Raw genomic sequence first — 26,825 nt, forward strand, 5'->3', positions numbered from 1 at the left:
GAATTGAAAGGGCCGAGGGCGGGAACTGCTTGCGGCAGCAGGTCCAAAAATATGATTCCAGGAATCGAGCGGGGCCGCTTGCGGGAGGGGAGGGCGGCTGCGCGGCCCCTCTCTGCCAGGTGCTCTCCCAAAGGCAGCGGGTGCGTTCGGGAGCCCGGCGGTGCTGGCCCCGGCACCTGGGTTAGGAATGGCCTTGGAGGAGGCGGGGCGCCCGGGGCCGCCCCCGCAGGAGCCGCCGTGTGAGGACGGCCTGGCCACTCTATCCTGCGGGCTCGGGGGGCGGGTGACTTTGGAAAGTCCGAGAAGGTGTGGATTCCCATTGGCGTCCCTTCCGCCCTGAAGTCAGGGTGATTTCACAGCGAAGTTTTCAATTCTACTGGAATGTTCCTTTTAAAGAATTCTCCTGGGGTGGAATAAATGTCACCTGAGATCAAAGAGTGGTTCTGGATGACCCACGGAGGCCTGTTTCCGCTTACATTTCTAGTGGTTGACTTGACCCCTCTTAGATCTGCTTTTCTGAAAGCTCTGAGGCTGTCAAGATGGCCACTGTGCACCTGTGGGCATAGCTCATCCCTGCAGAGATGACGCACCTGGGGCTGTTCTCCCGCGGCTACCCTCAGCACCCACAGCCCCACAGGCACGTGCCTTCCTTCAGTGCAGCCTAGCTCGTCGCTTTTCCCGGCCTCTCTGTTTTCCCGTTTCTTTAATGATGAATCCTGGCCTGTGCTGCTGGCCGAGGCAGCGTGGGCCTGTGTGCCCTGGTCGCTCGGATTCGCAGCCCAGCCGTGGGCTTGTTCGTTTGGCTGGTGCAGTGCCTTCCAACAGCGTCCTCACCCTGAACATTCTGCGTGCACAGGGACTGCGGCATGGGGCGTTCTGGTGATGGGAGTTGAGGGCAGCAGGATTCACCCCCACCCCACGGTGCCCGCTCTGCGCAGCACTGCAAGGCCCGGCTGCAGCCCCTCCTTGCTGTCCTCCTGGACACCCAGGGCCCATGTTAATCAGACTGAACGCGGCCTGGAGGTACTGTGCTGTTCTTCCCAAGTCAGTCCCCTACCTGGTTTTCCAATTTTAGTTTAATAACTTCATTTACAAAGGTGTGAAATGAAGATAAGAAAATGAAAACAGCACTCAGGATCCCATCACTTTAATACAACTGCGGTTAGGTCAGATGGTTTCTGTGCTGGCATGTCCGTCCCCCTCACCCTTCTGCATGTGGCTGAGTGGCTTTGATGCTGGGGAGGCCTCCTTCCCGTCCTTTCACAGCCTGGCCCCAGCAGCCTCTGCCGGCTTCCTTTCAGCCTCATCTCATTCCCAGAGTTCTGCCCTCCTTCCGAGCCCCCATGCCAAATGGTAACAACCCGCTTTCCCTCTCGTTTTTGGAGCTGGCCATTAGCTTGCTGTCTGTTTCTGTTTCGGGTTCCTGCAGGCAGGCGGAAGCTGGGGAGAGCCTGGTTGGGGCAAGGGCAGGGTCCAGAGGCTGGCTGAGTCCCAGCCGGCTCCAGCACACCAGGACCACCCCTCCCAGGACCCTAGTCTCCACTGCATCCTTTGCCACACCCTTGGGAGACCCCAGGCCCGAGGGAACTGTCCAAGCTCAACTTCCTGCGAATGCATGAAAATCATCCATGAACTTCTCCCTGTCAAAGGCCAGGGGCTCCTTGTCTTTGAAATGTCGCTTGCTTTACATTTTGTGCGGTGAGGCTGATTGAGGACAAGGGCTGTGGCCTGAGCTCACGAGTTGACCAGGACCTGGCCGTGGTGACTGTCAGAGCATCCTCGGGCCCCTGGCCTCCCCAGGCCCGGGGTCCTGATGTGTGGTCCTCCATGAGTGGTTGTAGGGAAGGTGGTCCCAGCCCCCTGCCATTTTAGGATGTGGAAAGTGCCTGGCCGCCGTTAGTTAACATGCACCTACCCGGCCCTGCCTGTTTTCCCTGCACATCCTCCTACGAGGGAGGGAAGGGACAGCTGGAGCCAGCTCCCCAGTGTGCTCACCTTCATGTCCACCTGCTAAACTGCTAACCTGCCTGAAGCGTGTCTCACTGCCCCTCGCTGGGGCTTCTTCCTGGTTGCATCTTCTTCCCGGGAGTGCCTGCTCTGCAACCCTTCCAGCAGGCAGATCCTAAGCACAGCACCCCTCCCAGGCTCCAAGCTCACTTGTGTGCTAACCCCTGTGCCCACCTGCCCACCTGCTAACCTGCCTGCAGCGTGTCCCACTGCCTCAAGCTGGGCTGCTTCCTGGTTGTGCCTTCTTCCCGGAAGCGCCCGCTCTGCAGACCCCCACCTTTCAGCAGCCGGATCCTAAGCCCAGCACCCCTCCCATGCTCTGGCCCTCACCACACACCTGTGGTTTAAAGCCCTGTTCTGCTGGAAGGGACACTCTTCCCACTTCCCCAGCCCTCTCTGCTGGAGCCATGCCCCTCCCCCGACATTCCTCCAGGCTGGGCCGCCCCCACGGGCCTCCTTGCTCTCCACCACCCAGACCTTCTCCTTATCTTGTTTTCCTTTTTATATTGTTATTCTCCCTCCCTGGCCTTGCCTCTCCCTGCTGGGTTCCTTGCCCCAGTTTCTAATTCAGAGAGGACTGGGTAACTCCCCAGCGTGTCTCTGCTGAAGCTTCCCAGGCCCAGTGCCTTTTTACTAAATCCTTGAAGGCCACCAGGTTCCAGGGCCTGCTAAGATCTCTGTAATCACCCCTCGGTTCCAGAAAGGATCCGAGACTAGAGACTTATCCCAGCCCAGCCCTAACGCCCAGGTCCTCCGGTGCCTGCTTGGGAGCATGTTTGTGCACTTTGATCCCCGGCTTGTGTGCAGGAACATCATCCAGGCTGTGGTTCCTGATCCCATCACCTGGCTTTATTTGAGATACAAAGCACGATATTCACCGGGGGCTGGTGGCCTTCCCTGAGGGTCAGCCTGGGTTAGCCAACCTGCACCTGCACCTGCACGACATGTGGCCAGGCCTGTGCTCCGAGGCCAGGTTTCCCTTCCCCATTCTCTTTCTTTGTCTCTCTCTGTGTTTCTTTCTCTTCTCCCCACTGCTGGTGGTGAGGAATTCTCTGCAAGGGATGTCGGTGTATCCATTTTGAAACTTACTGGCTCATCCTCAACTGCATGTGCCCTCCAAGCACCTTTTCCCTGACCTTGTGGATTCTTCGGGAACAGCTAGGGAAGGGGTACCCTGTATGGAAATGAAAACCCCTCTGAGTCCCCACCTGGGGACAGCTACTTGGCTGGGACACAGGCCCAGATGTTGGGATGGCCTAACGGGAGGTCCCAGTTGGAGGGGAGGGCTGTACAATGTGGGGGCGCCTGGTGGGGAAGATGATGGCCAGGCTGAGACCTCCCCTGCCCTGCTTTGACAGAGGCTGCAGCACACTCCCACACACATCCCACAGATACATGTGCACATGCACACATTCACACACGGACACCTGCACAGATAGGTGCTGACTCATGGGTATAGGTGTGCACGGACACACACACCCCTACCCAGACACGTGTACACAGGTACGTACGTTCCCATAGACACAGATATATATGCACGTACACAGAGGCACACACATACTAATAGACATACGCATACATGCACACATTCACATAGACATATGCACACATAGTTACACGCACTGATAGGCACACACATACTAACAGACATGTGCACATACATGCACACATTCACATAGACATATGTACAGTCATACACACTGACAGACGTGCACACAAGGCACACACATACTAACAGACGTGCACATACATGCACACATTCACACAGACATACGTACAGTCATACACACTGACAGACATGCAAACACACACAGGCACACATACTAACAGACATGTACACATACATGCACACGTTCACACAGACACATACACGCAGTCACAGACATGCACACACACATACACAGGCACACATACTAACAGACATGTACACATACATGCACACATTCACATAGACATCCATATACACAGTCACACTGATAGAAATGCACACATACACAGGCACACACATACTAACAGACATGTACACATACATGCACACATTCACACAGACATACGTACAGTCATACTGACAGACATGCACACACACAGGCACACACATACTAACAGACATGTGCACATACATGCACACATTCACACAGACATACGTACAGTCATACTGACAGACATGCACACACACAGGCACACACATACTAACAGACATGTGCACATACATGCACACATTCACACAGACATACGTACAGTCATACTGACAGACATGCACACACACAGGCACACACATACTAACAGACATGTGCACATACATGCACACATTCACACAGACATACGTACAGTCATACTGACAGACATGCACACACAGGCACACATACTAACAGACATGTGCACATACATGCACACATTCACAGACATACGTATACACAGTCACACAGACATGCACACACACAGGCACACATACTAATAGACGTGCACATACATGCACACATTCACATAGACCTACGTATACACACACACACAGACATGCACACACACAGGCACACACATACTAACAGACATGTGCACATACATGCACACATTCACACAGACATACGTACAGTCATACTGACAGACATGCACACACAGGCACACATACTAACAGACATGTGCACATACATGCACACATTCACAGACATACGTATACACAGTCACACAGACATGCACACACACAGGCACACATACTAATAGACGTGCACATACATGCACACATTCACATAGACCTACGTATACACACACACACAGACATGCACACACACAGGCACACACATACTAACAGACATGTGCACATACATGCACACATTCACACAGACATACGTACAGTCATACTGACAGACATGCACACACAGGCACACATACTAACAGACATGTGCACATACATGCACACATTCACAGACATACGTATACACAGTCACACAGACATGCACACACACAGGCACACATACTAATAGACGTGCACATACATGCACACATTCACATAGACCTACGTATACACACACAGACAGACATGCACACACACAGGCACACACATACTAACAGACATGTGCACATACATGCACACATTCACACAGACATACGTACAGTCATACTGACAGACATGCACACACACAGGCACACACATACTAACAGACATGTGCACATACATGCACACATTCACACAGACATACGTACAGTCATACTGACAGACATGCACACACACAGGCACACACATACTAACAGACATGTGCACATACATGCACACATTCACACAGACATACGTACAGTCATACTGACAGACATGCACACACACAGGCACACACATACTAACAGACATGTGCACATACATGCACACATTCACACAGACATACGTACAGTCATACTGACAGACATGCACACACACAAGGCACACACATACTAACAGACATGTGCACATACATGCACACATTCACACAGACATACGTACAGTCATACTGACAGACATGCAAACACAGGCACACATACTAACAGACATGTACACATGCACACATTCACAGACATACACACAGCCACAGACATGCACACACACACAGGTACACATACTAACAGACATGTGCACATACATGCACACATTCACACAGACATACGTACAGTCATACACACTGACAGACATGCAAACACACACAGGCACACATACTAACAGACATGTACACATGCACACATTCACAGACATACACACAGCCACAGACATGCACACACACACAGGTACACATACTAACAGACATGTACACATACATGCACACATTCACATAGACATACATACACAGTCACACACAGACATGCACACATACAGGCACACATATACAGACATGTACACACATGCACACATTCACGTAGACATACGTACACACAGTCATAGACATGCACACACATACAGGCACACACATACTAACAGACATGCACACACACATGCACACATTCACATATACGTACACACAGTCACAGACATGCACACACAGGCACACACATACTAACAGACATACACATACATGCACAGATTCACATAGACATACGTATACACCGTACACACAGTCACACACTGACAGACATGTACACACATGCATGACATGCACACACATGTACACACAGTCCACACACACACAGGCACACATGGATGCCCAGCCACATGCATGCAGACACACACAGACACATGTGCACCCTCTTACACACTTTTCTCTTTCCACAACTTCGGGGTCAGAAGACCACTGACAGATGCATCAGGATCACTAAAAACTGAGACAAGGACCCAGAGCTCTTTGGCCCCAGCTTTCTCGGACCCCCAGGGTCTCTCCACAGCCTGAGGGGCCGGAGCCCTGTGGCTAAGGCCTTTCCTCCTGGGCCCATCCTGAGGCCTGCAGGCTGGTAGGGGGACCAGGGCCTGGCCTCCTCTGAGGGCCGTCTTCCATGCTGGTTCTGCAGCCCTTTCCTGTGCCTGCACCTGTGCAGGTGCTTGTTTCTACCCGGGTGTCTGCAGGCACTTGGTGCCAGGCTCCCCCAGGGCTTTCTCAGAGGCAGCTGAGTGCCAGGCCCTGCACACGACACCCTCACCCGAGCCGGAGAGCTTCACATCTGTGGAAAACTCTAATTAAAGACTTTCTGAGAAACGCTGAACGTCTCCCTTTGTTATTTAGGAACAAAACACCCTTTTAGGAAGCAAGTGCTTATGGCTTCTTTCTTGAGACACTGAGTAAAGGGGCATTAAGCTTGCTAGCTGGGGCATGCCGAGCGCTTCCCAGGTTATGGTTTTACCCCAGAGCATTGACAGGCATCCAGGTTTCCTCATGCTTCATTTTCCCCTGTTTTCTAAGGTTAAAATTGAGACCTGTTTCTCCAGTGCAAAGCTCATTGTTGAAGGGTTTCGTATTTGATGTTGGAAATGCTCTGGACTCTTCCGTGGTTTTTATATTCCAGTGATTTCATTGCAATTCTGGTGTGTACATTTTCACCCTGACCAAGTGAAAGGTTCATTTTAAAAGTTTTAAAATAAATTTTAAAGGGGAGCTGGAAGTGGAATAAATTAAGAACAGTATCCATTTTGCATTTCACTCTGACAGAGGCACTGTCTGCTCTGACTGGTGTTGATTAAAAGTATAATATTCAAATGAAATAGTAAAATATATTGAGCCTCATTAATGTTCTACTAGTTTTCTTGGGCTCTGTTTTCAAATTATAGGTAAAATTTTTATCTTTCCAGTGTTAGTACCTATGATAAGAAAATACATTTTCTCCACATCTGTCCACAAACCTGCTAGACCCAGTTTTGTGACGACCTCCCCTTGGAACTTGGGGCTCCATGGAAAACACACAGCTTGACCCAGCCAGCACTCAGAGAGCCTGGGCCGGTCACTGCAGTGGCCGGATTCTCAGCATACAAAGCCCCAACGTTTGGCCAGGCTGGGACCGGCTCCCATCCAGGACCGACTGTCCACAGTACAGTAAAGCCACTCTCTGAGTCGACATTGATTCTTCTCAGAATTGCTAAGTTGACCATCCCTGCAGAAGCAGAGAGGGCTGCAGTTTGGCATTCCTGCCCACTCCACATGAGGGCAGCCTGGACGCAGGAGCTCTCAGGGAGGCGCAGTGGGCTTTGGGTGTGCCTGGACCCTTCCCACCACACCTGGAAGATACAGTTCATTTCCTTTTTACACTTGTGGGAAATGCATGACAGTGTTTACAGGCAGGCTGGCTTTCCGTTTATTTCAACCCGGACAACTGAATAGCAGCAGATGACGAAACTGTCCTGTGAAGAGCACGGTCACTCCCGTTCTCAGATCCGTCGCTCAGCTCGTCTGTTAGTCTGAAAGATGTATTGTACATGGGTCTTCCCGAGAGCGCTGTTCTCGGGGTCTCCATATGTGAAGTTGTTACGTCTTCACAACAACGTGTAGCAGCTGTCACTGAGCCATTTTACAGATGTGGAAACTGAGGCCCTGAGAGGCTGAGAAGCCTGTGGAGGGCTACAGCGTGTCCTGGGCATTTGAGCCCCACACTCTGTCATTAACTCCTGTGCTCACCGGGACTGGGGGAGAGCAGGACGCAGCAGCACCCCTGACCCAGCTGTGTGCTCCTCTGTGTGCAGGCGACTGTGAGTGTACTGGCACCCACGTGAGGGCTCAGTGGTGCTGGTGTGGGTGCATAAAGCACAGGGCGGCTGCGGGGAGCTGGGTGAGTGTCAGTGGCTCGGAGTGTGAGTCTCATGAACACGGCCTGCAGGTGCGTCATGCTGGGCTACAGAGCCCATGGCTCCACCATAAATGGTGGTTTTGTGTTTGAACTTGAGTGTTGCTGCTCAATGAGGCCAGAGGAAGGCACCAACCTGCAGGCCTGGCCAGTCCCTCACAATGTGGAAGGTAACCAGTCCACTAGAGACGTGTGTCCTGGCCACTGGAGAAGTCCAAGTGACCTTTAAGTCTAACCCATCCTCAGAGCACCCCAGGTGGCTTTGGGGCCTGGGCCTGGTCATCTGCCTGAAGACCAGCTCAACTTGGATAAAGCTGGAGGAGAAGCCTGTCCCTCAGGCAGCTGCCAGGGCGTCTGTGATTTGTGCTTGTGTGCGCGCTTGGCGACTGTTAGTGGTGGTCGCAGTCAGGGCATCTGGTTGCCTTTACTGTCCTTACACCAGCTGGGCAGAGCTCAGGCCAGGAGCCCAGTGGGAGAGGCCGGGGCGTGACTCCCAGTGCAGAAGTGGCAGTGGCCTGCCAGCGTCCAGGGCACAGCTGTCCCTGCCAGGACCCTGTGGGTTGGATCTTTGGGCTGAGTCAGGCTTGACGGTGCAGCCGCCCTTTCGAGGGAACTGAGCTGTCCAGCGTCCCATGGAGCAGCTGCCGTTGGATCCCGAGAGGCCATGAATAAACCTCCCCTTTGTAAGCCAGGAACAAACACGAACTTTGCAATCGTATTTGTCCTGGGATCATAGAACGTGGTGGCTGGCAAGACCCAGGCGTCCTCCCCTCCTGTGCTTCCGAGAACAGAGGCTGGTAGTTTATTGAAGGACTGGTCCCAGTTCGTTTTTTGTGGGGAAGACTCAGAGGGAAGCCCAGGCCCCAGACTCCAAGGTTAGCACGTTTTCTTGGAGCGATCGACAACTCTTAAGGCGAACTTGGGTCCAAAACACGTGTGTGTGACCTGAAGCGTGGGTACCGTGTGCAGGAGATGCCCTCACCGGAGGTAGGGACGAAGCCCACACGGTTCTAACTGCAGAATCACTGGCCATGTGCTCACGACTGTTTTATTTTGCTGTTTTATGTGATCAGAAAGTACACCATCTTGTTTTTCCCAAAGCATTTGCAGTGAGACATCCCACTTCCTCCCCACGGCAGCTGTTGTGGGCACGAGGCTGCTCCCAGGACAGCGATGCCCCTGGGGTCGGAGTGGGCACAGAGGAGTTCTCTTCCTTCCTCTTCCACGCCCTCTGTTCCCCCGCAGACTGGCCTCTCTTTAGTCAGCGCTTCCCCAGGCTCCCTTCTCCCCACCACGTGCAGACAGTGGCTGTCCCGGGCCTCTCTCCTGGTAGTGTTTCTTGTGGCCAGCATCCCTCCCATCCGACAGCTATGTGGCTTCCTGACTGGCTTCTCTTGGGGCCCCCAAGGATGCTACCAAATGGCCAGAGACAGTCACTGCTCTGCACTTAAGAGTAGGCAGCCCTTGGTGGGGCTTGCCCTGAAAGGCAGCAGGCCTTCCTTGCTGAGACCCCTTGCTGGCCAAGGGCCTGTGGGGGCTGCGGCTCTGTTCCTTCACTGCATTCACGCTCATATGCTGAATGTTGTGCGCCATGGGGCACCCTGCTGGGGGCTGTCGGGAGTGTGCTGTGTGTCTGGGGCAGAGACGGGCAGAGTGAGTCTCAGCATTACTGCCATGCAGCTGCTGGGAGCCACTGGAGCTCCTCTGTCTCGTCTGCCACGAAGCCTGTGAGATACAGTGGTGTGTGTCTTGGGGCTTCTGTGAGAAGAGCTTAGTTACCCACCGGTTCAGGCACCATGTCCGCGCTGTGGGGCAAGGAGGGGTGCTCACAGCTGTGCAGTCAGCTACAGAGGCTGTTCCCAGCACCCACAGCTGACCTGGCAGTCACACCCAGGGTGAGCTTCCAGGAAGAGGGCTCCCAGCAAGGGAGGGTGCACCTGGGCGTGAGCTTCGAGGAGGGCAGAGGCGCCTGTCACTGCTGACCCTGGGTGCGGATGGGCATGCCGGGTGTACTGACTGTACTTTCCTGGGGCCCGTCTCCCTCCAGGTCAGCCTGGGGTCCTCTGGGCCGGGGGCTGTGGGCGCTGCCTCCTGTGGGCAGTGGGTCAGCACTTCCACTCTGCTCAGGGCAACAGGCCACTGCGGGTGTGAAGACTTAGGAAACGAATTCGGAAGGAAGGAAAGGATTTTACACTTCCCAAGCTAGAAGAACATGAATAGAGCCGGGCTGCCAGGCCAAGGGTCTGTAAGACGGCGGCTCTTCAGAGGCTCTGCAAATGCTGAGAAAGGAAGGCTCCCCAAGGGCAGTTCCTGTGGGTGTTACTCTGAGTTTTCTCATGGAAGTCGAGTTCTTGGAAGACAACATTATGGTCAAAGGGTTAGTGAATTCTTGTGACCGTTTCCCGTGGAAAATATCAGACAAAGTTATGGTGTTGATAAACAGTCCCTGCGCTCAGCAGTGTTAGCCCACTTGTCAAGTAAGATAAAGGTGTTTAGAAACAAAATTTATGGATGTTATTTGCTAAAGAGAGTAATGCATTCTTAGCACACTCTGAAAAATAACCACTATTTGCTGTGTGAATGCAGATGACGCTCACACGAAAAGATTTATGCAGGACTGACACTGGGTGTTTGCAGAGGGTTCTCCACGTTCACTGACCTCTGATCCTCACTGCAGCTCTGTGGGGACCGTGGCCCAAGGATGAGTGAGCGTCACGTCGGGCTGTGCCCTGAATCCCCGGCCGCCCCCCTCCACCAGGCAGAGACCTTGCTGGGCCCCAAGGAGTTCAAGTGTATTCAGAGATGAAGGCATTTAGGAAGTATTCTGGAACCTTCCAAACTGATTTTACCTGTGTGAGGTGCTTCCAATTCAGTGCACTTTGCGTCCAAAAGTGTTTCCTGTCTCGTTAACGCGCTGCGTTGGGTGCCATCACCGTATGTAGGTTTTGGCCAGTTTTAAAAAGTGAATGGGCCCTCCCAGGGTCTAGTTTGATCGAGAGACCACTGGAAACCCTCACCAAGCTGCAGGCGGGTAGGCAGGGGCCCCAGGGCAGGCCCAGGGGCAGAACCCCCCGGCCCCTTGGAGGGTCTGTTCACATGCTGAGTCCTACCTGGTTCCTGCGGCGGTGTGGGGAGGTCACCCCACCTTGTTCGGAACCACAGCTCTGGGTGAGGAAGCCTGTCCCCAGGTCAAAGGTCATTTGGGGGTTGAGACCTGAGAACCACAGTGCCCTGCTGGTAGGGTTGCCGCACGGGCGGCCAAGTACAGCCTGGTCCCCGAGGCCCACCCATCCTGGGGACCCCATGTGCAGCTCCCTGCCATGCTTGACTTTTGCCCTATGGGTGGCTTTGAGCCGGGGAGACCTGGGTCTGGTGGTTGGCTGGGCAGGGGCGGTGGTGGGCTTGCGTCTTTGTGACACTGCACCGATTCCCGTGGGTTCTGCCAGCACCCACTGCTCTGCTGAGCAGATCAAAGGCAGCAGAGGCGACGCCAGGGTCTGGAGGCGGCATCCACTTATCAGACGCTTTCTGTAGTTTTATAGCAAGTTTGGGGCCTCATGTTAGACCCCGGCCAGACCAAGCTCGTGTCCTGGGGCTCAGCTCCCTCCAAGCTGCTTCAGGTTGTTTCCTCCATACTTACGAAACTGAAAGGCAACAGGCGCCGTCGGGGGCGTCAGAGGAGGCACCTGCTCCACTGTTTACACCGGGATGTTCTGCAGACAGGGCTCCCAGCCTCGACGGCCCCGGAACCCCCTAGCACAGGGACGTCCAATCTTTTAGCTTCCGTGGGCCACATTGGAAGAAGAAGAATTGTCTTGGGCCACACATAGAATTAACACTAACAGCTGATGAGCTAAAAAGAAGGTCTGTGCCTAAATCTCATGTTTTAAGAAAGTTTATGAATTTATGTTGGGCCGCATTCACGGCCATCCTGGGCCGCTTGCAGTTGCCCCAGAGCCTCGGGAACGCGGGCCGAACACCTGCCCTGCTTCACCCGGGGACAGGGCCCTGTGCTAACCAGGAGGTTGCTGCCCTCTGAGTTGTCCCTGCCAGGAACAGCAAAGTGCACAAACCTCCGAGAGACCTAATGGCTGCGTCCTCCGTGCAATGGGCACCGCATTTGCCACCTGGAAGTGCGGGTCTGGCAGATGTCAGGTAATAACAAGGATGTAAATTTTAAAATCACGTGGGGTTTGTAAACTTGAGGAATTATAGCACAAACACTTCCCTATTATTAAAGTAAACAGACTGGGAGCATTGATTTCCACTTTTCTTCCAAGTACTTACCCATGATTTAAGTGAAACTAGCATTCAGTGCTTTGTTGGAGTGAAAACTGCAGGACCTTGCACCTGCCCACTCATTTATTCATTCACCCACCCACCCATTCATTCACCCACCTACCCATTCATTCAGTCACCCACCCACCCATTCATTCAGTCACCCACCCACCCATTCATTCATTCTTTCACCCATCCACCCACTCATTCACTCATCCATTCATTCACCCATTCACCCACTCATTCATTCACCCATCCACCCACTCATTCACCCACCCACCCACCCACTCATTCACTCACCCATCCACCCACTCACCCATCCACCCACTCATTCATTCACCCATCCACCCACTCATTCATTCACCCATCCACCCACTCATTCATTCACCCATCCACCCACTCATTCATTCACCCACCCATCCACCCACTCATTCATTCATTCACTCACCCACCCACTTATTCATTCACCCACCCACTCATTCATTCACCCACCCACTCATTCATTCACCCATCCACCCACTCATTCACTCACCCATCCACCCACTCATTCACTCACCCATCCACCCACTCATTCATTCATTCACCCACCCATTCATTCATTCACCCATCCACCCACTCATTCACTCACCCATCCACCCACTCATTCACTCACCCATCCACCCACTCATTCACTCACCCATCCACCCACTCATTCACTCACCCATCCACCCACTCATTCACTCACCCATCCACCCACTCATTCACTCACCCATCCACCCACTCATTCACTCACCCATCCACCCACTCATTCATTCATTCAGCCATCCACCCACTCATTCACTTATCCACCCACTCATTCACTCATCCACCCACCCACTCATTCATTCACCCACCCATTCATTCATTCACCCATCCACCCACTCATTCACTCACCCATCCACCCACTCATTCACTCACCCATCCACCCACTCATTCACTCACCCATCCACCCACTCATTCATTCATTCAGCCATCCACCCACTCATTCACTTATCCACCCACTCATTCACTCATCCACCCACCCACTCATTTATTCACCCACCCATTCATTCATTCACCCATCCACCCACTCATTCACTCACCCATCCACCCACTCATTCACTCACCCATCCACCCACCCACTCATTCATTCACCCACCCACCCACTCATTCATTCACTCACCCATCCACCCACTCATTCATTCAGCCATCCACCCACTCATTCACTCATCCACCCACTCATTCACTCATCCACCCACTCATTCACTCATCCACCCATCCACCCACTCATTCACTCACTCATCTATCCACCCACTCATTCACTCACCCATCCACCCACTCATTCATTCACTCATCTATCCACCCATTCACCCACTCATTCACCCATCCACCCACTCATTCATTCATTCACCCATCCACCCACTCATTCATTCATTCACCCATCCACCCACTCATTCATTCATTCACCATCCACCCACTCATTCATTCGCTCATCTATCCACTCATCCACCCATCCACTCTTTCCTTCATTTATTCATCCATCTTCATCCATCCAGTCACCCATCCATCCACCCATTCATTCAGCTATCCATCCACTCGCTCATCCATCCATCCATCCACCCATTTATTCAACTATCCGGCCACTCACTCATCCATCCATCCACTCCTTCCTTCATTTATTCATCCATCTCCATCCATCCAGTCACCCATCCACCCACTCATTCATTCACTCATCTATCCACACACACCTCCACCCATTCACTCATCCATTCACCCACCCACTCATTCACCCACCTATTCTTTCATTCATTTATTCATCTACCCACTCTCTCATCCACCCTCTCATTCATTCATTCATCTATCCATCCACTCACCCATCCACCCACTCACTCACTCATCCATTCATCTACCCACTCACTCTTTCATTCATTCATCCATTCACTCACTCATCCACCCACTCATTCATTCACCCACCCACTCATCCATCTATTCACTCATTATTTTATTCATTCATCCATCCATCCATCCATCCACTCACCCATCTATCTACTCATTTATTCATTCACCCACTCAGTCATCCATCATCTCATTCATTTATCCGTACATCTCCATTCATTTACTCAGCCATCCACTCATTCACTCTTTCATCCACGCACTCATCCATCCACTCATTCGTTCATTCATCAGTCTCTATCCACTCACTCATCCATTCATTCATTCCCATCCACGCATTCATCCACTGATTCATTCATTCATTCATTCATTCATCCACTCACTCATCCATCCATGCATCTGTCTGCTCACTCATCCATCCTACGCACTAATCTATCCACCCATTCCCTCATCCATCCATTCAGTCATGCATCCATTCATTCATCTATCTGTGCATTTGTCAATACATGCATCTATCCATGCATCTATCCATCTATCCATCCATCTGTTCACTCATTCATCCAGTCACTCATCCATCCATCCACCCACTCATTCATGCATCTCTCCGCCCATCCACTCATTTATTCACCCATCCATTCTTTCATGCACTCATCCACTGTTCATCTGTCATCCATCCACGTGTTTGGTGATGGCTCCTGAGGCCTCTGGGGGACAGTCAGTACCAGGCTCGATGCTGGGCAGGTAGATGTTGTCTTTTTCCTCTTGAAGCTTCAGCTGACAGTGCAGTGGTTTGCTCGCTTATTTTTGTCTGTAGCTATTTGAATAAAACAGAATCAGATCCCTAGGGAGAGGATTTCCAGGGGCCAAATGGTGCTATTTCCAGCCTGGGAATCCCAGCTTCTTCCCACTGTTGCCCTCACCTAACCCCAGCACACCAACCCATTACCACAGGTCTCGCTCTTCCTAGGTCGAAAAGAAAGAGAGTCAGTGTGTATGTAAGGAGCTCCTGGTTCTAAATCTCAGCCTCCTGAGTGGCGGCCTCTGCTCCATGGGGACTCCTGGGGGTGCTGCTCTGGAGAGTCGGCGAATGCAGTGCTTCAGGCCAAGGTTTATGCACCTGAACAACTTGTAGTGCAGACAGGAGCGGGAGGGTTTTGAGAACAAAGTGCTCTGTGTTTGGTTCTGCAGGTCAGGGAGCTTATCCGGGTGCCTTTACTCACAGCCATTTCTGGGTCTTACATCTTTGGCCAGAATGTCCTGAGGACGACGTAAAGTGTCCCTTTCTCTTGGGAGCGTGTAGCATTTTTAGGTTTATTTGTCGAAGCTTTACTCTTGCTCAGGATTGAACCGTCTTTCCCCTGGATCACAGGTGGAACTGGTACATCCTTTCTGCCTCCATTACCGCCTCAAATAATCAAGCATGCAAATTGGAATACACTGCCCAGGGTTATAACCCTGTGGTTTCAGAAACCCCATTCCCATAGGTATGGCTGACTGAGAGGAGATTGGCATAAGTTTTCCATGAATAATGCCTTTTTGCAACAATAAAACTTGGTATTAATACAGATTACACATTAAGTAGTATGACTAGTCTTGATTTTGAAATATAGGACACACTTGCTGTCAAGCTGTGGTAAAGAAGCATTTGTGTATAGTTAGGCCGTTTGCTCACTGGTTCTTAGCTGTTTTCAATCCCTGGCTTCCTAAACCTGAAAGGACACCTTTTGCATCCCTCCTAAGTCTTTTATTTCAGAGCCAGAGCCTCCCGCTTTGAGACAAAGCCCCATCACTTCCCTTCTCCTTCCAAGCCGAGGAACCTGTTGCTGCCCCAGACCTCCACCAGGGCTCACTCGTGTTGCTGGTCACCCCTTTTCTTGGAGTTTGCCATGACTAAAATTGGAAGTGAGAGAAATGAGGGCAGGCATGAGGGTGTGTGTGCCAGGCCTGTGGCCCTCCTGACCTCCAGGGCGGCCGCCCTCCAACAGACACATGAGCTGAACACCAGCTCACCCTGACCCTTCCTTTCTCTTAAGGGAGTAAGATTTTGTGTTCCATCTCTCCTGGAACACAACTTTGTGAAAACACATCCAAGCAGGCCTCAGGAAGGTGTTGGCGGGACTGGGGTGGGGCCCTCCAGGCTCTTCCCACAAAAGGTGTGGCGAGGCCAGCAAGTGTGGGAAAGAGGTGGGAAGGAGGCAGAAAAGCGGTGCAGAGCCAGCACATGAAGCCAGAGGCGCATTGCAGATGGCGCTGGGTACCGCCTCTGCCCGCCACTCTGCAAAATGCTACCAGTGCCTGCTAATCCTGAACCTCGTGCCCCCAGGCGAATCCCACACCATCCTGAAGCCAGGTTTCCTCATTCTTGATAATGGGATTAAAAAGACCTTCCTGGATGTTGTTTGTGAGGGTTTCATAAAATAGTGTAAAATGCTGACTTATAGCCAGCATGGAGAGGCTGCTGGGACTATTCTGCCATGACTGTGGTCTCTTGGTTTAGAGCATTTAGGGCCAAACTGCTGGCATGGTTGATCCTAAGCTGGAGATTGGAGGCTGCTTTAACCAGGCTGTGGCCCTAGAATCTGTGGGCCATGGCGGAAGGATCCTGAAGAAGTTTCCGGCTGGCCTCTGCTGGCCAAGTGACGGGCAGGTGGTTCCAGGACTCGGCAGCTCACTTGTGTCGAATGTGGACCTCGTCAGCGTGCTTTCGTGGATAAGAAGACCCTTCGTTGCAGCCTCCATGCCTCATCCAATACCAATTTTGTTTCACCAATACAATAAGTGTAAATCAATGCCCGTGTGCCAAAAGAAAGGTCTTTGGGGTTTTGAGAGACCTTTGTGTCAACAGGGAACTAAGGTCTTTGGGTTCTAGAGACCCTGATATCAACAGGGAACTAAGATTGGGGTTTTACTTGGAGGCGTTCTTGTTCTCCTGGACAGGCCTCTCCGCTGGACACACCGGGTGGTGCTTCCCACGCAGCTGGAAATGGCCCTGCCTTTGCTTGTTGGTCTCACCGCAGTTGTGCTGATGGCTTCATAAGCGCCCGTCTGCAGAAGCCAAGTCGGCAGCACGGCAGCTTCCCCAGTCACTTCCCCTCGGTTCCCTGGGTGGGGCGGCCGCCCTGGAGCAGCCTCTGATTAACCGGCGGATGCTTATGTTGCTTAGAGACCTTTGTAGCTTGCCAGTCAATGCTTGCCTTTTCTCTCTCTTTTTCCACAGGACTATTTTTACCCAAGATACTTAGGTAAGTCTCAATTACTTCTCCACTCTGGTTGTGGTGGAGGCATAGTTGGGGGTATGCGTTTCATGCTGGAGGCATCTCCTCACCACGTAACTCTTGGAAGGAAGATTCTTAATCACATGGTGCACGTGGAACTGTCCGGAACTTGCAGGTCAGAAACACAAGATTCTCTGTTTATTTTATACCACAGCTTTATTCCGTGTTAGTGGAACCTCAGGCGAATGCCGTTATCTGCAAACCCCTTCTCTGAGTTGACGCCAGGCTCAGCTCCTTGTCAGGACATGTAATGGATTTGGTCTTCCAGTTTTCTGATCTCAGCACTAAACACTTCTGAAGTCACTGAGGACCCCAAAGGGGTCCATGTTCATGTGGGCTGTACGGACTGATATTTACCGTATTCTTAGTTAAAACCGAGAACACTGAATAGTGTTTCTGTTTAATTTGAAGAACAGGAATGCACAGATGTTATCTCAGCCATCAGAGCAGCTGGGGCATGCGGGGCGGCCTCCGGAGACCCCCAGTGTACACTTGAGAAGGGAGGACAGCAAGAAAGGGAAGCCCGGAGACCCCGGGTCAGCCTGTTTAACTGACACCATCTCAGAGCTCCTTGAGTGCATTTCACTTAGAAGGAGAGAAATGTATTCCAGGGTCTTCCTTTTTAATGTTGCAAAGTGCATTTTAGTAAATGTCCTCATAAAGGGTCCTTCCCTGGGTCCATATCTGGAACACACACAGTGGGTCTGGAACTGGCCCGGGAAGTCCAGGCGCCAGCCTGGGTGTGCTGGGACTGAGTTCTGAAGCAGGGGATGGCCAGCTGTCCACGGCATACCCGCAGGAGGCCTTCCGCTGTCCGTCCATCCTTTCTGCACCTGCATAAGCAACAGTAACCCACTGAAGGGCCAGGTCGAGGCCCCTCACCGTTCCACACAGTCTCCGTCTCGGGCCATCCCTGGATGTGCACATGCCAGGCCTCACCTCCCCCTGGCCACCCTAGCGGGATATCCACTGTCAAGCTGTGTCCAGCCAGCCAGAGAGCACGGAGGGGCTTTCTCCAAAGCAGACTGGCTTTCCAGTTAAGGACAACGTTTCCCAACAGGGGTCAACTTGAAAATGAAGTTTAGCTTTCTGAGTACTGTCAGGAAACTTAGTGAACATTCCCGGTGATTCTCCCGTACGGCAGGAGGAACCCCCTCGAAACTGCGGGCGGTGCTTTAAGCACTTGACAAGTGTGGGTGCCCAGCTCCGCTGAGTTGCTGGAGGCGGTTCTCTGTTTGTCGGGGTTGGGGCTAAAATGTTTTGTATGAACACAAGCTAAGCGGCATTGTTTCTGGAGGATGATAGCACCCCAGGTAAGGAGAGTAACTGCCTCTCCAGAGCTTCTCAGAAGCAGAGGCTCTGCAGTCCGTCCGGTCTCGTAAGGATGACTGACATCCATTCCCTTTCTTCCTGCAGACTGCATCAACAAGTATGGGTCTCCGTACACCAAAAACCCAGGCTTCGCCACCTGCGTGCAGAGTAAGTCAGCCTCCTTTCCTGGGAGCACTGTGGGTTTGGATGACTTTAGGCTTGGCTGTGGTTTGTGGAGGGCCCTGAATAGTTCTGTTGTTTTTTTGGTTTTTTGGTTTTCTTTAGGTTTGGTTATCAGATTCCTTTCTTTTTTTTTGGTTTTATTTTCTTTTTATTTTTTAAAAATTTTTCTTTATATTTTAAGTTCCAGGATACATGTGCACAACGTGCAGGTTTGTTATATATGTATACATGTGCCATGTTGGTGTGCTGCACCCATTAACTCGTCATTTACATTAGGTATATCTCCTAATGGTACCCCCTCCCTCCTCCCCCACCCCACGATACGCTCCGGTGTGTGATGTTCCCCTTCCTGTGTCCAAGTTCTGTCTTTTAAAGAGCTGTGGTCTTTTCCTGAGGCCTGCTCCCTTTTCACCAAACTTTCTTTTTTAAACAACTAAATTTTGACGTTTTAGCAATAGGCAATAAATGCACACGGAACAAAATGTAAACACTTCACAGGGTGTGATGCGGAAGCCCATGCCCGCCTCTGAGTCATCCAGTCAGACACCACTGTAGTTACAGTTCCAAGAATCTTGTGCTTAGACACGTAAACATGCGTGAGCGGCCTTCCACTCTTCACATGCACGGCAGCTTAGCACACGCGGTCTGTCCCGTGCCTCTGCGACTCTGTCTGTGCAGGAGACCCTCTCTTTGCGTCTGTCTCACCTTCACGCTGGCATTTCCAGCTGGTGCCATCACACGGGCTTAGCCCATGCGTGTTGGCTGACGTCCAGTTTATTTCCAATTTCCATCGTTATAAACAAAACTGGCGAGACATCCTCGTGCACCTGTCACCTCCCACACGTCTGAGTGCGTCTGCGGGATGCGTTCCCAAGGATGGAATTGCAGAGGCAGTCCTCATGTTTCCTTTGGATACAGGCCTCAGCCGCCGCCCCTGCAGGGGAGAATGAACTGCTTTTTTAAACTTTTGATCTCTTCCAATGTAACAGGTGAGAAATGACATCAGTCATTTCAGGTTTTTGTTTTGTTTTGTTTTTTAACTAATGAGTAAAGCTGTACTTCCTAGGTTTAAAAACTGTGTATTTCAGCCGGGTGTGGTGGCTCAAGCCTGTAATCCCAGCACTTTGGGAGGCCGAGACGGGCGGATCACGAGGTCAGGAGATCGAGACCATCCTGGCTAACACGGTGAAACCCCATCTCTACTAAAATACAAAAAACTAGCCGGGCGAAGTGGTGGGCGCCTGTAGTCCCAGCTACTCGGGAGGCTGAGGCAGGAGAATGGCGTAAACCCAGGAGGCGGAACTTGCAGTGAGCTGAGATCCGGCCACTGTACTCCAGCCCGGGCGACAGAGCGAGACTCTGTCTCAAAACAAAACAAAACAAAACAAAAAAACTGTATTTCTTTTCCTGTAAACTGTTGTTTATATTTTTTGCCCATTTTTCTCAATTTGTAGGCGTTTGCAAATTAGCCATTGGTAGTAAAGTTATCAAACATTTTTTCAGCTTGCCACAAGTCTTTTTTGTTATTTTAAAATTATCATCAAATAAGAGTGATTATTTTGGGTGTCCTGTATGAATTTTAACATACCTGCGGCACAACCCACACAGCTCCCCTCGCACTGGGTCTGTGGTCCCCTGGCGTCACCTGTGTCTGGTTTTAGATGAAAGGCCACCTTGGTGAGTCCCTGCGGGTGCTGAGAACAGAGGCGAGGCAGTACAGAGTCATCCTGGGAGAGGCAGGAGTCTCTTCCCAGGCATGGCTTTGCAACCGGATCCCAGCCGGCAGAAAGAGTCAGAGGTGGCTCAGTCCCACTCCCCAAGCCCCATGCGCTGTCCGTGGGCATCTCTAGGCCTCCCAGACTTGGATCACAGACCCCAGCCCAGGAGCCACAGACAGAGGAAATGCTCAGTGTAAACGTGGGAATTGGGAGGTGGCCCTGCCGTGTGGCCCAGCCCGCCCTGACCTGCAGCCACACGCAATAGCCTGGTGCCACATAGGGCCCAAAGTCTGCATATGAGGCAAAGGCTCCTGTGCACTCAGAGGAGACAAGCAGATCCTGCCACACATGGTTTATCTTAGTGATTGCTAAACCAATCTCTTCTTTTAAATTCTATTTTCACACTTGTTATCTTCTCTTAGTTCCTGGGCTTTAGGCTTCTCCACAAGATGACAAAACAGTTATCTGCTGTTAGGCATCTGTGATCCGCCGTAATTTCTTTTGATATGATAGACGAGGTGGGGATGTAGACTGCAGGCACAGTTCCTGCCCCAGCACCACACATTTGAAGTCTGTCTCGTCCCCGGTGCCTCGCCTGCCTCCATCCTCACGTCCCCGGTGCCTCGCCTGCCTCCATCCTCACGTGCCCGGTGCCTCGCCTGCCTCCATCCTCACGTCCCCGGTGCCTCACCTTTAGACTTGGCCTCATGCACACGGGTGGGTCTCCTATGCCCTCCTCAGTCTTTTCTCTGGTTGTCTTGCTTATTTTTTAATACAACTAAACTTTAAAAAATAGTCTTAAAAACCTAAAAAAGCCCTTTTGATATTTTTAACTGGGCTTGCAATTCATATATTGGAGACTGTCTGAACAGCGTTGTGCTTTCCTCACCCCGGCACCGTCCTGTCCGTCCCTTGGAGCACTTTTCTTCCTGTGTGCCCCGCGCTTCCTTTGCCAAGTTCACTTCTGGCTATTTGTAGCCAAGAAGACCGTCCTTTTCATGGCGTCGCCTCGCTTGCTTGCGTGGATGAAGATGACTGATTGCTACATGTTCATTTCTGTTTCCGCCGCCCAATAGAGTTATCTTGTTTTGGTTTATTGTTTCCTTTGTGGCATCAGCGTCCCCGAGTGCAGCCAGCTGGGGAGAGGAGGGCAGGGTCAAGATCCTTGAGTTTGTTCCCTGTGTGATAGGAAGAGAATCTCTTGCTGTGGTTGCTGCCAGAGGCAACACATGCAGTTTATAAGGGGTCCACCGCCCCAGGCCAGAAGCTCTGGCCACTCTCCCTGAGCCGGCCCTCAGAGGCTGCCCTGCCTGTGGCCTGGGGCTCTCAGCTTCTCCTCCAGAGCACATGGCTGGGGTCTCTGATGTTTGAGTGCCTCAAAAGACACCTGGCGGTGAAGAAGGTGCTTTGGGGGCCACAGCAGGCAGCCTCACACTCCCCTTGGAAGGCGCCTCCGGAGGACGGGGCTGGGGCAGCCTCGCATCCTGTTCTTGTTCATCAATCCCTCGTGAAAATTCTCTGACTTGGTGCTCACAGTGCTGTCCTGGCTTCAGTTCACTGGTTATCGGTTATTGTGAAATTAAAGCCATAGCCCCATAGAGTCCCAATTCAGCCCCAGACAAGCCGGCCCCCAGCGGGCCTTGCATGGGAGCCTGTGGCCCTCGGGCTGTCCCAGGACCCAGGCAGCACGGTAGACGGAGGGAGGAGGCCTGGGAAGAGTGTAGGCTGCATTCCCAGGTGCCCCTGAAGAGCCTCTGCTTCCATTTCTTTCCTTTCCCATGGACACATCTAGCCTCTCCACTGCTGAACACTGCCGTCCTGCCCTAGCGGCCATTTGGTGCTTGGATTTCTCAGCTCCTTTGGCCCATGGGTTTCCCCAGGAGGGTCAGGTCCCCACAGGCTATGGCCCAGGCAGCGGTGGCTGAGCCCCGGCTACACCCCACCCCCGCCACAGGAAGCATCCCCTCGCCCTTCCCTCGAACGGAGAGGGCCCTGGTCCTGGCCTGTCACCACCCAGGAAAAGGCCCTGGCTGCCAGCACTGGCTTCAAATTCCAGCCACAGCCATGGCCGCTCCCTCCTGTCCTTCAACGCAGTCATGGGCCGAGCTGAGATAAACTCTTCACCTCCTGAACTCTCTGCAGGCGCCGGCGCCCAGGGCATGACCAGCCAGACCACTGACTCCCTAGGCCCAGCTTGCGGGGTGAGGGTCAGAGAAGTGGGTGCCCATCAGGGAGGTGGGCGGGGTCAGGGAAGTGGGTGCCCATCAGGGAGGTGGGCGGGGTCAGGGAAGTGGGTGCCCATCAGGGAGGTGGGCGGGGTCAGGGAAGTGGGTGCCCTCTGGGGCTTGCAGAGGTTTCTGTCTCTGTTGGTTTCCCTGCTGTGTGGAGGAAATTCCACAGACATCTGCTGGGCCCCAGCTGAGTGTCCGCCCCTCAGATGTGGTTCCGTCCTTGCATCCTAGAGGTATCAATACATTCCCAACAGCGAAATAAATGAGGTGGGGGAGGCCCCGGGGTAGGCGGCATGAGACTGGGGACCACTTAAGAGCTGGGCACCCGGCAGGAGCAGGCACTGTCCTCAGCCTCACTGTCCCCAGCCTCACTGTCCTCATCCTCACTGTTGCTCATCCTCACTGTCGCTCATCCTCATTGTCGCTCAGCCTCACTGTCGCTCAGCCTCACTGTCCTCATCCTCACTGTCACTCATCCTCACTGTCGCTCAGCCTCACTGTCCCTCAGCCTCACTGTCGCTCAGCCTCACTGTCCCCAGCCTCACTGTCCTCATCCTCACTGTCGCCCAGCCTCACTGTCCTCATCCTCACTGTCCTCAGCTTCACTGTCGCTCAGCGCCTCACTGTCCTCAGCCTCCACTGTCCTTCAGCCTCACTGTCACTCAGCCTCAGCTGTCCCCAGCCTCACTGTCGCTGCAAGCCTCAGCTGTCGCTCAGCCTCAGCTGTCGGCTTAGGCCTCCTGTCCTCAGACCATCACTGTCTCAGCCTCCACTGTCCCTCAGCCTCACTGTCCGTCCAGCCTGCAAATTGTCGCTGCAGCCTCACTGTCGGGCTGGCCAGCCTCACTGGTCGCTCCAGGCCTCACTGTCCTGCAGCCGGCTCCCACCTGTCAGCTCCAGGCGCTCACCTGGTCCCGCAGCCTCAGCTGTGCGCTGCCAGCGCTCCACTGTCCTCAGCCTCACTGTCAGCTCCAGCCTCACTAGTCGCCCAGCGCTCACTGTCCCAGCCTCAACTGTCGCTCAGCCTGCACTGTGCGCTCAGCCTCACTGGGGTCCTCAGGCCTCAACTGTCCTCAGGCCTCCACTGTCCGCTCAGGGCTGCAGCTGTCACATCAGCTCAACTGTCGCCTCAGCCTCCGACTGTCCTCAGACTTCACTGTCCTGCAGCCTCAGCCTCACTGTCCTCAGCCTCAGGGACACAGGTCTTTCCAAAGGGCGTTCCAGGCAAAGTCAGGACCAGTTTCCCAGCCCTTCGCATCACGTGGGCAGGTGTCCACTTCTGAAATGACTTTAAATCTCTAACCAAACATTGTAGTGGCAGCGCACAGCATCCCTCCACAGTGGGGGCCTCTGAGGGGTCAGGTTCTGGTGCCAGAGGGTTGGGCCCTGCACAGGCCGCCTGCCCTGCACGTGTCTGACTCCCTCCTGCCCCCAGAGCCTCTTCATCTGAGGCCAGAGTGGCAAAGTGGACGCGCCCCTCGTTTCTCTAGTCCAGGCCGGACCTCCCCCTCCCAGGCCCTGCTGTGACCACATTGACATCTCCAGACGCCCTGCGGACGCAGCACCCAGGTACAGCCGGGCCACGGCAGGGTCAGGGATGGGGCCCCGGCCGGCTCCTGGTGGCTGTGCTGATGCAGAATCCCTGGTCCTGGTCCTTGTTTCCTCAGCCCCAGCCCCTGTGTGCTTCAGGGTAGAAGGCATTTATAGCGACCTGCTGAAAATAGCATCTTAGAAATACTTTGAGACGCGAGCTCTGTCCACACCTGCAAGTGTTCTGTTGGCAGTCATTTGCGCAAAACAAGCAAACTGGAGGCGTATGGAGAAAACTGGGGGGCAGATGGAGGAAACTGTGAGGTGTACAGAGGAAACTGAGGCGTATGGAGGAAACTGAGGCGTATGGAGGAAACTGTGAGGTGTATGGAGGAAACTGAGGGGTACGGAGGAAACTTGAGGCGTACGGAGGAAACAGGCTTATGGAAGAAACTGAGGCGAATGGAGGAAACAGGCATACGGAGGAAACTGTGGGGTGTACGGAGGAAACTGAGGCATACGGAGGAAACACTGAGGCGTGCGGCGAAGCATCGTAGGAAGAAGCCAGTGTGGCTGGGCAGCTTTCCCAAGAAGTCTGGGACTTGTATCAGGGCTTCTGGTGAGCTTGGTGCCTGGACCCGCCTGGGAGGACAGGGGCTGTGTCTGTGCTGGCCACAGGCAGTGACTAGATGAGCTGGATGAGTTGGAGGAACGCAGCTTCATGAACCATAGACCCGCCCGCCGCTCACCCTGGCACCGGGCACCAACCAGTGCAGGTGGGAAGGAAGCAGCTCCTGCACTGACAGCCGAGCCCGGACCCTCTGTTGGAAACGCCACGTTCCACAGACCTGGTGGGAAGCGTCACCTTGGGAGCCTCAGGAACGGAAGCGACACACGGGCAGTGAGAGCCCATCCGTTGAAGACTCGATGTGCCCCCGCCAGAGCTGACCCCCTCAGGATGATGCTGGCCGAGTGCTCTGGGGCCCTGCTGGCCCGGCCTGCGCTTTTCCCAGGGACTGGTCCTTATTGAACTTGTGTGGAATTAATGGACAGGAGCCCTGTCTCAGCCAGCCGGGGCCCCACCCAGGGTTCCCCACGGAGCCGTGTGTGGCTAAGCTGAGTGTGGCTGAGTCCTCGTGTGGGGCGGAGCTGAGTGTGGACCGCGCCCCTGAGCACTGCCATGCCCAGCCCCGAGCTGCTGCTGCTCGGCCAGCAGCCGTAAAAGGGTTCTTTGAGCTCCGGGTGTAATTGTAGTTCTTTCTGCCAACTTCCTGGGGCTCAGGCTTGCGTAACCGCGCTCTCGGGGGCTTCCCTGCCTGCCTCTGGGACGTGGTTTTGGTCCGTATCCTGGAAACGTTTGTGAGCAGCTCCTGGTACGGGGGACTCCTTGGGAAGCAGCTGCACTGGGACGGGTTCCCGCCCTCAGGCCCTCACCCACCCCCCTGCCCTCTTGCCCTGCAGGAGCTCAGCCCACGTGATCGCCCTGAGAGAGGGCAGCACACATCTGGCCTAAAGCCGTCAAGACACGTGGAGGGGGGCGGCTAAGAAGAAAGAGGGGACTTCCTGGAGGACCCCTCTGGCAGTGCAGCCTGGGCTTGGGGGTCCTCTCCACCATGCCCTGCGGGGAGAGTTCACCAGAAATGGGCTAGGGCTGGCCAGGGAAGGCGGAATGTTTTGAGTCCACCTGGAAGGGCCCCAGGTCAGCTGGGGGTACTGTTTGCCTGCTCCCCGGGAGGTCCGAGCTCCTGGGCCTCGCGCCAGGTGGTTCCTGCTTCTTTGCCCTCGGCCCTTCCCACCTCGCGCGTCGGGCCTGCCGGCACTGCCTCCCAGCTGATCTGAGTTTTCCTGGAGCCGGCCCCAGGGCCCGCTAGCCTGTTCTGTCAGCCCTGGGCCAGCCCAGGGGGCTCGGGTGCCCGGGACCTGCCTCAGCCTCCGCCTCTCAGAGCTCCTCGGGGCTGGACCCGAGGCACCGTGGCTGCCCCACTCCCAGCTGCGTTGGGCACAGGGGGGCACCACGGCTGCCCCACTCCCAGCTGCGTCGGGCACAGGGGGCACCATGGCTGCCCCACTCCCAGCTGCGTCGGGCACAGGGGGCACCACGGCTGCCCCACTCCCAGCTGCGTCGGGCACAGGGGGCACCACGGCTGCCCCACTCCCAGCTGCGTCGGGCACAGGGGGCA

At 53.6% G+C, this 26,825-nt stretch overlaps 1 protein-coding gene, 1 long non-coding RNA gene and 1 pseudogene across 3 annotated transcripts in view; 2 read left to right on the forward strand and 1 right to left on the reverse strand.

Annotated features, from left to right (window-relative positions):
- The window catches only part of GAS6 (growth arrest specific 6), a gene marked incomplete at its 5' end in the record, with an annotated part of 46,637 nt that overhangs the window by 776 nt on the left and 19,036 nt on the right, over window positions 1–26,825 (forward strand). The window contains 9 exons of the mRNA XM_017861765.1: window positions 17,615–17,639; window positions 19,089–19,151; window positions 19,348–19,375; window positions 20,085–20,155; window positions 20,233–20,318; window positions 20,828–20,880; window positions 22,941–23,085; window positions 25,900–26,018; window positions 26,530–26,822. Coding sequence (XP_017717254.1) covers window positions 17,615–17,639; window positions 19,089–19,151; window positions 19,348–19,375; window positions 20,085–20,155; window positions 20,233–20,318; window positions 20,828–20,880; window positions 22,941–23,085; window positions 25,900–26,018; window positions 26,530–26,822 — 883 coding nt within the window. The remainder of the gene's footprint in view (window positions 1–17,614; window positions 17,640–19,088; window positions 19,152–19,347; window positions 19,376–20,084; window positions 20,156–20,232; window positions 20,319–20,827; window positions 20,881–22,940; window positions 23,086–25,899; window positions 26,019–26,529; window positions 26,823–26,825) is intronic.
- Window positions 23,104–24,784, reverse strand: LOC108521831 (uncharacterized; annotated as a pseudogene). Its single transcript, XR_001883292.1, has 2 exons — window positions 24,295–24,784; window positions 23,104–23,467 (listed from the first exon to the last, which is right to left on the reverse strand). The product of XR_001883292.1 is annotated as an uncharacterized LOC108521831 (transcript).
- LOC108521832 (uncharacterized) lies at window positions 23,292–24,874 on the forward strand. Its single transcript, XR_001883293.1, has 3 exons — window positions 23,292–23,348; window positions 24,606–24,684; window positions 24,783–24,874. It is a non-coding gene; the product is annotated as an uncharacterized LOC108521832 (long non-coding RNA).

This window comes from Rhinopithecus bieti, unplaced genomic scaffold, assembly GCF_001698545.2.
Source record: "Rhinopithecus bieti isolate Rb0 unplaced genomic scaffold, ASM169854v2 scaffold_62034, whole genome shotgun sequence".
In the NCBI taxonomy this organism is placed as follows: Eukaryota; Metazoa; Chordata; class Mammalia; order Primates; family Cercopithecidae; genus Rhinopithecus; species Rhinopithecus bieti.